At 44.0% G+C, this 14,392-nt stretch overlaps 1 protein-coding gene across 1 annotated transcript; it reads left to right on the forward strand.

Annotated features, from left to right (window-relative positions):
- Positions 1–165: 165 nt before the first annotated feature.
- gch1 (GTP cyclohydrolase 1) lies at positions 166–13,321 on the forward strand. The gene is made up of 6 exons (XM_035403815.1): positions 166–703; positions 5,063–5,172; positions 9,928–9,983; positions 11,441–11,472; positions 11,736–11,820; positions 12,030–13,321. The coding sequence occupies exons 1-6, from the start codon at positions 343–345 to the stop codon at positions 12,154–12,156; spliced, it is 771 nt and encodes a 256-aa protein (XP_035259706.1). The 5' UTR covers positions 166–342; the 3' UTR covers positions 12,157–13,321.
- The last annotated feature ends 1,071 nt before the right edge of the window (positions 13,322–14,392 follow it).

Below are 14,392 nucleotides of genomic sequence, written 5' to 3' on the forward strand. Positions count from 1 at the left end.
AATGCCATGTTCAGCAGGGTCAGTATAACGTTTGTCACGTAATTACCGCGTAATGTTACCCCTGGAAGCAGCCCTCATCCTCTTATATTCTTCTGATAGGTAATGACGTGCTCTGGGAAACCAACCAATAGCAGTCCTTGTAGATTGGCTAGTGTTTATAAAGCCACAGGATAACAATGTGCTTGCTTCATGAAGAGTTTGACAGACGGTCGATTGACATCAGCCCACGCTATAGGCAGGTGATACACAGAGCAAGCCGCTCTCTACCGGAGATCACGTTAGACAGTCTATCAATTCCAAATAAAAAGTGACGTGAGGGGGAAAGTTAATTAAGTCCGAACAATGGAACGTTCTAAACAGAAGCAACTAAATCAAAGCGAAATGCAAGTAACCGGTACGAACGATGGTTCTGTAAACGGACATTTTGAAGGGATGGTGAAAATCACGAACCGGCCCGGTGGACCTCAAGGGGTTCCCGGGGATACGAATTCTCAGACGTCTTCGGTGATGGAGAGCTGGAAAGAAGAGCGCACTCGAAGTATGGAAGACAATGAAATAAGCTTGCCACGTCTTGCCGCTGCATATACCACGATTCTCAGAGGTCTGGGAGAAGATCCTCAAAGACAGGGTCTCCTCAAAACTCCATGGAGAGCTGCCACGGCTATGCAGTTCTTCACCAAAGGCTATCAGGAGAAAATAATTGGTGAGTTGTCAGGAACAGGCTATGCATTTACTGGCGGCAAACTTAACTTCACTGCTATGGCAGTAATCTACTGACGCCTGTGTAGCAATAAATCGAGTGGTCTTGCGAAATAGCATAAATGGTATGATTGAACTATCAGCGATAATATCGGTAAGAAAGCAAACAAAATCCGTTTCTTGTAGTTTGCATTCGGGAGTTCGGAGCATCTCGATCCCATCCTATATCACGTCATTCCTTATGCGATATTGCGAAAAACATGTTAAATGTGGAAAATGACTGCTTGAAGCACCTCAGGCTTCGTCAGGAGAGAGTCCAAGTAGCCTTAGTAGGCCTACTAGAAGAAAAAAAAAACTCGTAAGAGGTTGGCAAATAAAGATTATTCAGTGAGTTAAATTTGCGCTTTATGCTGTTAATGGAAATTTGATCAAATTAATACTGAGAACTTTTTAACTGATGTGTGCCATAATTCTATTGTCTACTGCAACTTGTAAAACAGTTTTAACGTTATAATCTGCCGATAGTGCAGAAGGCTATGTTTAGTGTTAAAACGGCTTTCTTATGATATTGTTATTATGACAATACATGTGTCTCAGTAAAGTGGGGTGTAATAGTAAGAGGACGGGGCTTAGGGAGGTAGGCTAACAGGTTCAAATCCCAGATGAAGCTCTGCTGAAGCACGGGGGCATTTAAATACTGATGGTATTCATTTAAATACAGACGGTATTTAAATACCCCCCTCCCCAAAAAAATGAATGAATACATTTATGTCGCCCAAATGTTATACGTCGTTCTGCACAAGCAAGTTCATTATTTCATAGATTCTAAATTTCGCTTACTGACCATACAAGCGCGATATCACGCGTAAATTCCAGTCCTTATTGAGTTCAAGACCGTTCATGCTCCACTCTCCGTATGAAACACAAGATCAATAGTGTTTGCCAATTGGTGGAACTTATGGAAACTGTTGGAACCCAAAACACACAGACATCTCATTCGATGTGAGGCCCAATGGTTAAAATATCTGTCAGCTGGTTAAAGTCTAAATGGAATAGCAAATAATACAATGGTTGTTATTAGAGTGCAGAGACCTATGCAGCCGTAAATAAATACGCAGAAATAATGAAGCTAAATTCAAAGCATTGCATTGCGTTCTAACAAGTACAACCAGCATACAGTATATAATTCTGTATAATTAATTGCCCTGTATTCAGCTCACATGAATGAAGTAGCATATGCAGTGCATTATCATGCAAAGATTTACTAAGCTATTATAGCTATTATAGGTTGTTAAATATGCGGGGTGGTGCCAGTTGGGTGCTGGTTGTTTGGATTCTGTGACATGTATTTCCACCATCTAAGCACATTTGGCATACCTTAGACCTATGCCTATGTACATTCATTCAATATAATTCTCCTTAATTTAATTACGAAACCATTTTCCGTATAGTGCGTAAGGCAATGTTCTGCAATGCAGATTGAATACTTATTTTATCAAAGTAGTGTTAATTGGTGGACCAAGTTGGGGAGGGAAATTTGGAAAGCAGGTCCAGTGCACACACAGCTTGTTTTCTGTCATATGTGCAAAAATAAATAAATAATCAGGACAATTTCATGCCTGGTATGAGCCCAAACAAAAATGGCCCTGACCAAAAAAAATTTTTTTCAGTGGATTTTTTTCTTTGTATCAAAAATGGTCTCATTCACACTCTGTGTGGACATCATGTTTTTGAACTTCAAGGGCAATTTAGTCAAATAAGCACATCTGCGCTGAATTCTTCATGGGTTGCGCTGTTGTGTTAGAAGTGCTGCCACCCATCCCAAGCCATTCTGTAAGTGGTGGAGTGAGGGATCTGCCCCTCTTGTCTTTTACCCCACCCCCCTCTGATGCTACATCTGGAGCTGGTTTTGGGGCAGTTTTAAGGGGCCCCAGCCAATGTGGAAGGAACGATTTTTGCTGCGCTGTCCTTTACCGAAAACACATGCATCCCACGGTCTGCAGAGAATGTCCTGTTTTGTGAGATTGCCAGATGCGTCTGCACTGACGCCGGGGTTACCCAGGTGAAAATACTGACTGGATGGAATGATGTAGTGAAAACCCTCCATGATGACGAGTGAATCCTCTGCTCTCTCGCTCAATGCATTTTAAAGAAAAGTTCTCTGTTGTGTTGCCAGTCATTCCCAATTTCTGCACCTCATTTGCTGTGCGTTTGGGTGGGTTTGCATGCTTCTCTGTTCATGGCTCACATGCATGCATTTGTGTGCCTGTGTGTGTACGCGCGAGTGAGTGTGTGTGTGTGTGTGTGTGTGCTCATGTGTGCATGCACGCGTGCCTGTGTGTGTGTGTGTGTGTGTGTGCATGCATGTGTGAAATGTGGTGACTCATGTATAAATGCTGAGGGGAATAGAAGCTGTAGGCACACAGGAAGTGAGTTGTCAGGTCCCTGGCTGAGAACAGTCAGTGGGGGGCTTTCTTATGTCTGATATGCACACATACACTGCATAACCATTCATTCATACACAGCCCTCAAACACCTCCACACAACTACATAATCCACCGTGATAGTTTTAATACAGTGTATGCGTATAATACTATATACCACACAAAGTCTCTGGATTATTGGTGCACTGTAAAGGAAAAAATTTGCCAAACATATCTAAATCATTACCTTGCAGTCACTGGACTTATTGCCCTGTTTTTCCGCAGTCTTCCTCTCTGTCGCAGGTTTTTAAAGCTTCTGAAACTGCATCCCCAATGATATGCACTGACTCTCTTTGACAGTGTGACAATTTGAAGGGTTCCCATAGCAACCAATTGTTTTTGTGTGTGTGTGAGTGTGTATGTGTTTGTGTGAGCCCAGTGACGGAGGTGGTGTCCAGGTTTAGAGATGACTCGGGGCAATGTTGATTTGATTCCCTGTTCTCTTTATGTGGCCGCACTTGTGCCGTCAGGTGTTGAGTAGGAAGCCTTGTTTAATTGCTTTTAAGGGCTAGGCAGGTGACGGGCCTTTCTTTGAACAGCTGTCGTTCTGCGTTAGACCATGTCTGAAGCTCAGTCCATCAACAGCACTCGGCCAGAACAACCAACATCCAGAGAAACAGGCTGCTGGAAAGCCTGGGATGGCTTCTAACTGAGCCAGTTCCAGAAGAAGGCCCGGACGTATCCACTGCTTTCAGTTGGGCCTCCTGTGAAGGGATTTTAGGTCACAAATGTCACATTAGTTAAAGAATACGTGAAACAAACAGGCCTCAGCTTGGACATTGCCCTTTCTGCTCATTTGACACCACTTTGTTGGAACTAAATATTTTGACTTGGCCATGGCGTCACACAGCTGGATTAGTTCATCCTCTTCTAATATGATCAATAAGAACATGTATAAACACCCTCCCTCAGACCCGACTAAATAACATACAATTTAGACGATAACTCGAGGCAACCAAATATAAGAAATCCAACCGAGGTCTTTTCAAAAAGCTTACGATCTCTCTCATACCATGGTTGGAGAACATTTACTGACTTAGTTGGCAGACAGTATGCCCGAAACACATCGCGGTACCTGTACGTACAGCTCATTTGAGTGACTGAGATACTCATGCTCACAGTAATTGCTGCCTCCCCTTAGCATATTGTCTATATTGTCCCAGTTCTGTTCACTCATGGTAGAGACCCTGTTACTGCACTTTGATTCTTACAAATGACGGTGACAGGACTGAGATACTCATGCTCACAGTAACTTCTGTCTCTCCTTAGCGTATTGTCCCAGTTTTGTTCACCGATGGTAGAGACCCCCTCACTAGCCTTTGATTCTCACACATGACGGTGACAGGACTCGGATACTCATGATCACAGTAACTGCTCTCTCCCCTTAGCGTATTGTCTATATTGTCCCACCTCTGTTCACCGATGGTAGAGACCCCCTCACTACACTTTGATTCTCACACTTGACGGTGACAGAAGTTGACGACGACGACGACGCCGCCCGGCCTGCCGGTGTACGCCACGGCGAGTCGAGTGACCGCGCTTCCTGTGTTCCTACGGAAATTTTCTCTCCGCTGAGATAGGCAGTCAGGAAATTAAAAACCCCGAGCGAGAAAGGGGGAAGGCACCCTCGCAAACAGATAAAAACAGGTTTATTTGAACAATGATATGAGTTTGGAGAAAGGAAAAAAAATAAAATAAAAACAGGAAGGGTGAATGGGGAGGGGAGGGAGGCGATGTAATTACCCTGGTCTGCGGGGAGACAGGTATTTATATAATGCGACACGTCATGGGCCTGGTTGGCTGTAAATACTCAATGTGCGTGCGTTTAACTTTTAAACTGGACTGTTGGCTTAAACGGCACTTCCCTCTTTTTTTTCCAGATGTGTTAAATGATGCCATTTTCGACGAGGACCATGACGAAATGGTGATAGTGAAGGACATCGACATGTTCTCCATGTGCGAGCACCACCTCGTACCCATCTTCGGCAGGGTAAGACTGGGCATTACTAGGCCCTGATAAGTGAAAGGACCTTCTGTCAAGAAAACGTGGGTTCCATCTAGGCGCAGCCTGTGAGACCTATGATACATGCAAACTGATTATGGGATGGCACGGTATAGCCTAGGCATAAAAATAGGATTATAACTGCATTGTGTGCGATTTGATGAAGCCTGAGCTAAGCTTGCCAGTAAATTAATTCATCATAGCTTTCCAACTTGAATCTGTAGCACTTATAACTAAATAATTGGGGGTACAATCACGGTTGATTCTGGGTTTTCTCTTAACATAGTAGAATTAAACTCACATGAACTGATAGATTGAGAATCTGGTATTTAGGCACTTCTTTCACGTGTCAGGTACCAATGAGCACCCTTGCCCTTTACAGTGAATTACCACAGTAACCTGTAATCAGAGCATGTCAGTCTTGATCTGCGTGAGTAGCCTCAGTACGTATAGTGAGCATGGTATTTAACTTCTGGGATCTTCTAAAGCAGGTGCCATTCCAATGCTATTAACTCTATGCACTTGTGTGCTTATGACTTGCCCGCACAATAGGATCAGTATCTCCTCCCAGATGTGATAAATCAGTATAGTGTGGTCATATATGTAATCCTAATTTTAAAAAATAATTTGGATGGCTGATTGGCGGGTGTATTCCTGCCTCTCGCCCAATGCACGCTGGGATAGGCTCCAGCACCCCCCGCCTCCCTGCCCAGGATGAGCGGGTATAGCTAATGGATGGATGGGGTGGCAATTTGGATTGCTCGAGCTAATAGCTTGACTGGCATTAGAACATTTAAATCCCAGTTTCCTAAAGGGCGTAGTTAAGAAATTACAGCCGAGTCGGGAGAACCCTGAAGAAGATGCTGATAACGACAGCTCTCTAATGTGCCTCTGAACTACGGACGGCTGTAATTACACACGGGTGGGGGGGCGGGGGCGGAGGGGGGGGGGGGGGCGGAGAAAAGTGTTGGGCGTCCGAATTATCTAAAAACCCTGTTGCTTCACCTCAGAGGAAACAATGGCCGGTCTTAATTCTCAGGTTCGGCATTTTCGGCACCTTCCTCCCGACACCCACTCCGCTGCCATTTAAGACAAAGGGGGAGGTGATCAATCTCTTTCACGGTGCCCAACGGCTGTGATAATAACGCATGCCATTGATCAAGCCAGCAGAAAAGGTTTTTTTGTTTTGTTTTTTGTTTTTTGTTTTTTTTTCGGTAATTTTGTTTGCCAGCCGCTGTCGGGGAGCGCGCGGCTTCCGCTGCGCCCCGCTGATAGCTGTGTGTTGTCACCGCCGCGCCTCTTATCCGCGCTCATCTATTTACCTCGCTTCTCGCCGCTCCGGGAACAAGATAATGACTCACCGATTTCTACAAAGAGCCCGTTCTTTTTTAATTTTATTTTCGTCGCGCCCTCGCTCCTGCGTCCCCCTGGCCTGTAATAAAACACAGACCTGCCCGCTGTCTGTCTGTCAGTCAGTCACTGGTTCTGACCCGAGGATGTGCACACAGCACCGCCAGGCTCACGGAGTTTATTGTTCTACGATACACCTCCCCTAGTCTTCATCAAAAAGTCGATTCGAAAGAAAAGTTCTGTTTCCACCAAATTCGGTTTGGCCTAATGTGGTTTTGACCCTTGATCTTTTCAAACACTGTGGCTCGTTGTTTCTCCCCCCACCTGTGTTTTTTATTTACCCCCTAATTAATTCTGAAACACTGTTGAAGAATTATACTCATATTTGGCATAGCGTCCATTTTTTGTATTTGTAGCAGATTGAACCGCGAAGTCGTTCCGGACGAGGAGAGTTCATCGGCTCATCGCTCGGCAGCCGAGGAGGAGCGGCAGGATCGGTGGGGGAGCAGGAGAGGAGCGAGCCGTGCGCGGCTGCCCTTTCTCTCAGCCTGTTTCGTCAAATTGCTGCTGACATTTGAATAGAGGGAGCGTGGCGCTGGAGGGGGTTTGAGGAGCGCGCGTGGGGGGGGGGGGGAGGGTGGGCGCTGCGCTCTGAGGGAGGCGCTGGCCTCCCGCCGCTGAGCAGACGTGCGGCTCCTACCAGCTGCTACTCGAGCCTCCCAGCCTCCCAGCTGCCTTTCATTTGTAAATTTGCTCCCGCGAAAGCGTGACTAAATCCTCCACCGCCACCACCACCGCCACGGCCGCCATGCCGCGCTGCCACCGCAGCCAGGCCACGCACCACCCCGCCCCGTAGAATACGGCATTAGACCGCGGCTCGTTTCCTGCGCTGCGCGCTTCTCGCAGGAAGCCCGGGAGAGGCGTGCGGTAACCCCACGGACCGGCGCCTTCGCCTGACGGAGGAAGGCGATTTCGGAGACGCGCGTAAAAGGCTATGACCAGCGATCTGGATCTGTCAGCCGTGTTTGGGTCCACAGGACCTCTACACCCAGGACAGGAGAGAGTCACGTGCTCCACTTCTCTGGTCCTGCAGGCCTTGGCGTAGTTTGAGAGGATATCGTTCTCTATGCGGAGCAGCACCAGCTCGTCCCTCTTGCCTTTTTAGCACAGCGATAGGCTGAGCATTCCCCTTGAGTGGCTTTCCATGTTTTCCAGACATCTGTTGGATGTCTACTGCAAAGACAGGTGATTGGTCTCGGCAGGCTGGTCAGGTAAATGTGACTGTGGCCTCTACCTGCCCCCTACTACCATTACCTCACCCAACACCTGCCTCTGCCTCCCCCATTGATTAAGATCTCATAGCCAGGGGCATCACAGGGAGGGGTAGTGGATCTGACTACCCAGGGCCCAGGCAGGTGGGGTGGGGGAGGGGACTCAAAAGCCTCAGACTAAAAAGGAGAAGAGGGCCCACAAAGACTGCATTTGCACAGGGTCCAGAATTTCGGGTTTCACCCCTGCTCATAGCCTTCGACCTCCGGCTTCCAACGCTAGCATTCCAGGTGAAAAAGTTAAATAAGGTCCATTGCAATGTGCGCCATTTTTGTCACATTCCATCTGCCCCATGGTTTACATAATGCCTGGTGGTTACCAAGGAGACCTGTGGTGGAGATCAGGCAGGTTTTTTGGATTGGCATCGTCAAAGCAAGAACATTTAGTCTTCGGTTTGAAACTGCATTCGATAGACGCAAAAAAAGCAGCAGTCAAATGATTGATTTTGAAAGTGGATCAGTGCTGGTTTTGAGATTGGCTCATTATACCTCTTGCGTTTGTTTGCTCTTCAGCCTGTTAAATGCAGTTGAAAAATGGAGTCTGGACATTTTTAGGAACACAAGCATCTGTGATGTGTATACTTTCTCACTCCTACATTCACCTTGGCTTTTTTGACAGAGCATAAGCACTGATTTGAAAGGCCTGGTTTTTCTGTCGAATTGATTACATAAATACCAGATTCAGAGACAGTGATATTCTTTCCTGGTCTTTGTGATGCCTTCAATAGACAGTTTGCAAAAGAGTATTTGAAGTTGTGTCTGATGAATGTGTGCTCTGTTGTAGTACTCAGAGTCATTCCAGAGAAATGAGGGGTGCACAATTAATATCAGTGACATCAAACTTGATAAGTAACTGATAGGTAACACATTTATTATTTGAATTTACCTTTGAGTGCATGTGTCTGCAGTATGTTTGGCAAACTATGCATTTTACATATGTTTAAGGTTTACTTGGAAGCTGGGTGTGAGTTGCTAGAATATATCATTTTAATATAAATGTCTGTTTCCAGTTCTCCAGTATTTTTACCAATAAGGTGTCAGGTAACCAAATGGTCATTGTTACCTCTGTATGCATGTCTTCTCCCTTCTGATAGACTAACAAAACACCCCCCTTTGTACTTGCCACATCTTCGAGAGGTCTATCTCAAGTCATGATCATGATCGTGTCCGCTCTGTGTGTATGTCTGCCTCCCATTTGGTTCCGGTAGGCCATCGACCACCCCCCCTTTGATCAGTCATGTCTCCAGCAAGTCTATCCCATTTCAAGTCAACATACGGATATGCTAAGCTAGATTGGATCAACCAAAATTCCTTACATCTTATTTCCAAACCATTGAAATCACTCGATTAATTGTTCAAATGAAATACTTTGTGCCGATCTTGTGATCTTTCAAAATAATGGCTGAACTAATATTAGGAAATTTGTATTCAGTGATCAATTTCTGCGTGCTTGACACTGGTTGTGTTCTTTTGAAAACCCCCCTTTAAAGGCAGGGTCCGTGTCAGCTGGCATTGATCTATAATAGCCATTATGATGTGAAAAGGTTTTCTCGAGTACCGGTCTCTTCACAAAACCATTGTTTATCAGGAAATGTTATTCTGTTCTAATCAGTATTGTCTGTTGTGAGCCGCTCTGCCACGCTCCAATATTGGAGGAGGCTAGCGAATGCACAACATCTAAATTCTGACAAAAATGACAGGAACTGATTTACTGAAGCCGTATCAGAGCTGCATGAGGCAGAGGTTAAGCCTGCAATTACCCTATCTTCCATTCATAACCGCCTTCCATTCATAACTGCCAGAGCAGCTATATTTATTCATGGGTCATTTATGTTGCTGTTCCCTGTTACTGTTACCCAAGATACCCGTAATGAGTCTGTTCCCTGTTACTTTTACCCAAGATACCCGTAATGAGTCTGTTCTCTGTTACTGTTACCCAAGATACCCGTAATGAGTCTGTTCCCTGTTACTTTTACCCAAGATACCCGTAATGAGTCTGTTCCCTGTTACTGTTACCCAGGATTCCTGTAATGAGTCTTCTTGTCTCTTTTTTTGTCTACCATAGGTGCACATAGGCTACCTCCCCAACAAGAGAGTTCTGGGCCTCAGTAAACTGGCCAGGTGAGTGAAGCTGCAAAATCTGGCATTTGTATTGTGAGCATTAAATTTTGAACTGAAATCTAGTATATAAATAATGTCAGGCAACAGAAACAACCACAACCACAACCGCTAGCATGAGTATAAATGAGGACAAAAACTCTGGACTAAATTTGTTCTCCTAGTAAAACCTGGTAAAAAGTTTTGGTAATGGAGTCCATGCCTCACAAGACAGCCCAATGTCATAATGCTTGTACCTACCGTACTGTTCAGTATTTAATCGCCTAGTGGTTATTTTGATATCACTGATGTCTATGACATGCTTGTGCGTCTTGTGTATTTGGCTCTGTACTCCTTGTTTGTGAGGCAGGTGTGACCCGTTGCTTGGATGTTAACAAAATGAGCAGCCACATTAAAGTGACTCTAAGCAGATTAGCTGTCATGTGTGGGTGAGGGTGGACACTGATCCTGTCTGACCTGAATACGTGGCTTAGCCCTTTTGCAACAATGAAGATGTAGCACCTGACTTGCCATGACAGAAACGCACAGACGTATGTCCGTACCTCCTCAGGAATAAACAATGGGGCATGTCATTACAAAGCCATTGCAAGAATACAACCATTGCTAGCAGATCTCTTGGACACTTATCATTCATGTTAAACTGAACACAGACAGACAGGCAGACACGCTGGAACACGCAGCTGCACACTTCAGCAAATGATCTCTCAAAGTCACTACAAACTGCACTGCTGAAACCAACACTGTATAATCTCCGTGAGTGACATTGCCTGTCATGGCTAACAACTGAGCAATTTCATTTCCAAAAAGGGCTGGAAATATATTTTTATCAGTACCCTTGAAGTTGGCCCTGAACTGAAAATCTGAGGCCAATAATGAGAAAATTGCACCACTTTGAAGCGAAAGCGGATAAATTCATCTCCCAGCAAAAAAAAAATGTTTTTTTTTTTTTTTTAAACGTTAAACTAGTCCATAATCTTCTTGTTCAGTGACATTTACTGGCTTGTGAGCGGAGCTGACCCCCTTGCAGTGCTGGGGCAGAAAGAGAGATGCTCCCTGATCTGAACTGAAAAGAGTAAACAGCCACAGGCTGACAGACAGCAGTTTCGGACGATTCTGTTATGAACCCACGCTCAATAAAAAAAAAAAACTCTCGCATTGAGAAGCCTTTGATCTGTTACGCATTCTTATTGCGTCAGAACACCACTGGCTGGAGGAGATTATGGAATTTTCAGCACACTGTGTTCTACCAACTCTGTGCAGCACCAGCTACTGTGTGTGAGGGCAGTTTTTCCCCCAAACTGTTTCACGCTTGTGCTCCAGACCCCTCTATATCACAGTAAGAAGTACTGTTTTCATCTGCACTTCTCCCCTTAAGCCTCTGTGGACTTAGTTTCAAATCCAGACTTAGACATTCTCCTGTAATTAAGTATTGTTCTGAATGCTGTTCCTGTCTCTTCCAGGATTGTTGAAATTTACAGCAGGAGATTACAAGGTACCGTTTCACCTTACATTTTATATAATGAGCCACTCAGACTGTGGATGCTGTGACTGTCTCACAATAAATGTATAAATGTTCCAGCTTTTGATTACCCACAAAGTGAGCTACATAAAGCATAAGCATTTAGGCAATGGTTTTATTGCACAAATGATTGAGGACATTCTGAAGGTTCAATATTCTGCCTGCCTGAATCCTTGTCATCTCCTTCTCCATCTCTCTCTCTCCTTCTCTCTCTCCATCCCTCCCTCACTCCCCAGTTCAGGAAAGGCTGACTAAACAAATTGCAGTTGCCATCACCGAGGCCTTGCAACCTGCTGGAGTCGGTGTCGTTGTAGAAGCCACGTACGTATTTTGTTTTCTTCAAACTTTTTCCAAACCACTGAAACATTTTAGTTGAACAAGCCAGCCGTTTTCCACCTTCAGCCGCTACAGCTATGAATGTCTTGTGCCTGCCGTTTGTCCCAGTGAATTCTTTCGTGTAATTTGTGTACGAGTCCCGTTTTTTAAACGTTTGCCGCTTCACGTTTTAAACCTTTGTCCCTGTTCCGTAGTCACATGTGTATGGTCATGAGAGGGGTGCAGAAGATGAACAGCAAGACTGTGACCAGCACCATGCTGGGCGTGTTCCGCGAGGACCCCAAAACACGGGATGAGTTCCTCACCCTCATCAGGAGCTGAGGGGTCCCACCGTGGAAACGGTCCCGCCTCTCCGTGTTCGACGTCCTGCCTAGCCCCTCTCCCTGGGAAACCGATTGCGCCCGTTGTAGCCCACCAGTCACTGTATTTGCCATTGCCTATGCCTCTCTTTCTCCTTGTTTAAAGTGTAAAACCCACTGGAGTAACTGTCTGTTCCAGAGCATATTCATACGTGAGGTCGTCTAAATTGTCCTTAGTGAGAAACATCTGGGGGGAAAAATAGCGGGTAGAAATGGGTGAAGCAGTAAGTGGCCGGCTGTGTAACTTCACAGCCTTTGATTTAATTCTAAACGCACTTTCAATAGTGAACGAATCATGCATATCTTCTTGCATCTTCATGGTACACATACAGAAACCTCATTTTATATGTAGTTTTTTCAGATGTGATGATAATGAATAGAGACAATTAGTGTCAATTTCAAAGGGTTTATTTAATTTAACTGAGAAGTGAAAAGCCAAAAAGAATGACTTGTTCTTTGCTCTTGGACTTTTTAAACAGGAAAATACTAGGTGATTACTTAAACAATTATTAATTACTGTAATCACAAAATACACCTATTTAATGGTTGCTTACAGGTGACAGACTTTTAGTTTTAGCTTTTTAATGTCCCCATTGTTGTCAGAACTTATGTATAAAACAAAGTAGGTAATGACTAGGATTCATTTAACCTACTTTACTGCACTACATTCCTACGGTAAAGATTTTGTTGCAATTTTTTACAGATATTTATCTACAAAGTGTTCATTTGCAGCTTGTTTGCCACTGACCCAAAGTTTACTAAATATAAACTCACCGAAAAAGCACAGGGTGCTCTTTCACATTTTATCAGTGAAATGTCCTTTAACACGAGGATACATACTCTCATCATATCTCACTCAATAGTGTTATATCTTTTATTTGCCATTTCCAAACTTGAAGAGATCTGTCATGGTTTGAACACCATATTCCTGAAGTCATTGGCTTTTCTGTTAAAGTGTGCAAGGTTTCATACACTTTAGATTTAACGTTTTAAGTATTTTAATGATTTATACCTAATGAATTACAAACACCGTATTTTGCATCCTATTCACAAAACAAGATGGCTTCCTGAAAGGGGACATCTTGTAAAACAATTGCCGTTGCTATATGCTACAACTGTATGGTGTTTGTGGGGGGAAAAAAAAGACCAAAGTAGTTTTTTGTTGTTAGGAAACCATTGTAAAACATTTATACCATTAACAATGCTGCTGCGTAACTATGTAATTATGAAAAAATTTAAACATATGGTACATTTGCACCAGTATGGCTGAATGTGTGTAATTCAGCATCGTTGCTTAGTGATAATTTACAAGTGAAACAATGTGAACTTACAGATGTGAAAAGACGTTACATTTTCACCGGCACATAGGCATCTATCGCCAGTGGAGTAGAAATGAAGGTTCTCAAGGACGGGTGTCTGCAACACTGTCATTTTAGACGAGAAATGTGGTGAAATGTTTGCGGTGTCAAACCCCTCTCTGTTATAGTGTCGGACTGACGTGATGAGTAATCTTCAGTTACTGTATTTCCCACGAAAAAGGTGTACTTACTTCAGCCTGTCAAAGGGAAAAGAGCCTGACAGAGCAGTGATACGTTTGCCGTTTAATAGTTTGTGGGTGTTTGTGTGTAAATGTGTAAATTGAGTGTTCCATGGGGTGCTCAGGGACAGAACCCTATATATTTTAGAGCTAACTCTGCCTTAAATAGTTTGATTCCAAACCATAAAATGATAATTCTATCTTTTACTTAGGAACTATTAGGAACTATCACAGACAGAGTAACTTCTGTTCTAATTTATGTCAAGGAAGGGAAGAGAGGACTTTGGTAGCCTGAGAGGTCTTCTGTTATGTGGCCTTTTGTAAAGGGGCGAAAAAGAAAGCCCTCTGCCCCCCACCCCCCCCCCCCCCCCCCCCCCCCCCCCCCACTGTCCAAAAACAGCAAGGGGTTCTGTTATTCCCACAAATTTACTTTATGGTATATATTATTAGAGTATTATTATTTTAAGGAGAAAAAAAAACTAAAATAAAATCTTTATGTGTGTAATTCATGTGGAATATGTTGTCTTTATTGATGTATAATGTAAAAGCTTCAGCAACAACCTGTGGCTGAAAACATATTTTTGGTGCATCAATAGCCAATAACTTTTTTTAATGTGCTCTTCGAGTGAATATCAGAGCTGTAGGAAGCACTTCACCCTGA

This window comes from Anguilla anguilla, chromosome 1 (assembly GCF_013347855.1).
Source record: "Anguilla anguilla isolate fAngAng1 chromosome 1, fAngAng1.pri, whole genome shotgun sequence".
In the NCBI taxonomy this organism is placed as follows: Eukaryota; Metazoa; Chordata; class Actinopteri; order Anguilliformes; family Anguillidae; genus Anguilla; species Anguilla anguilla.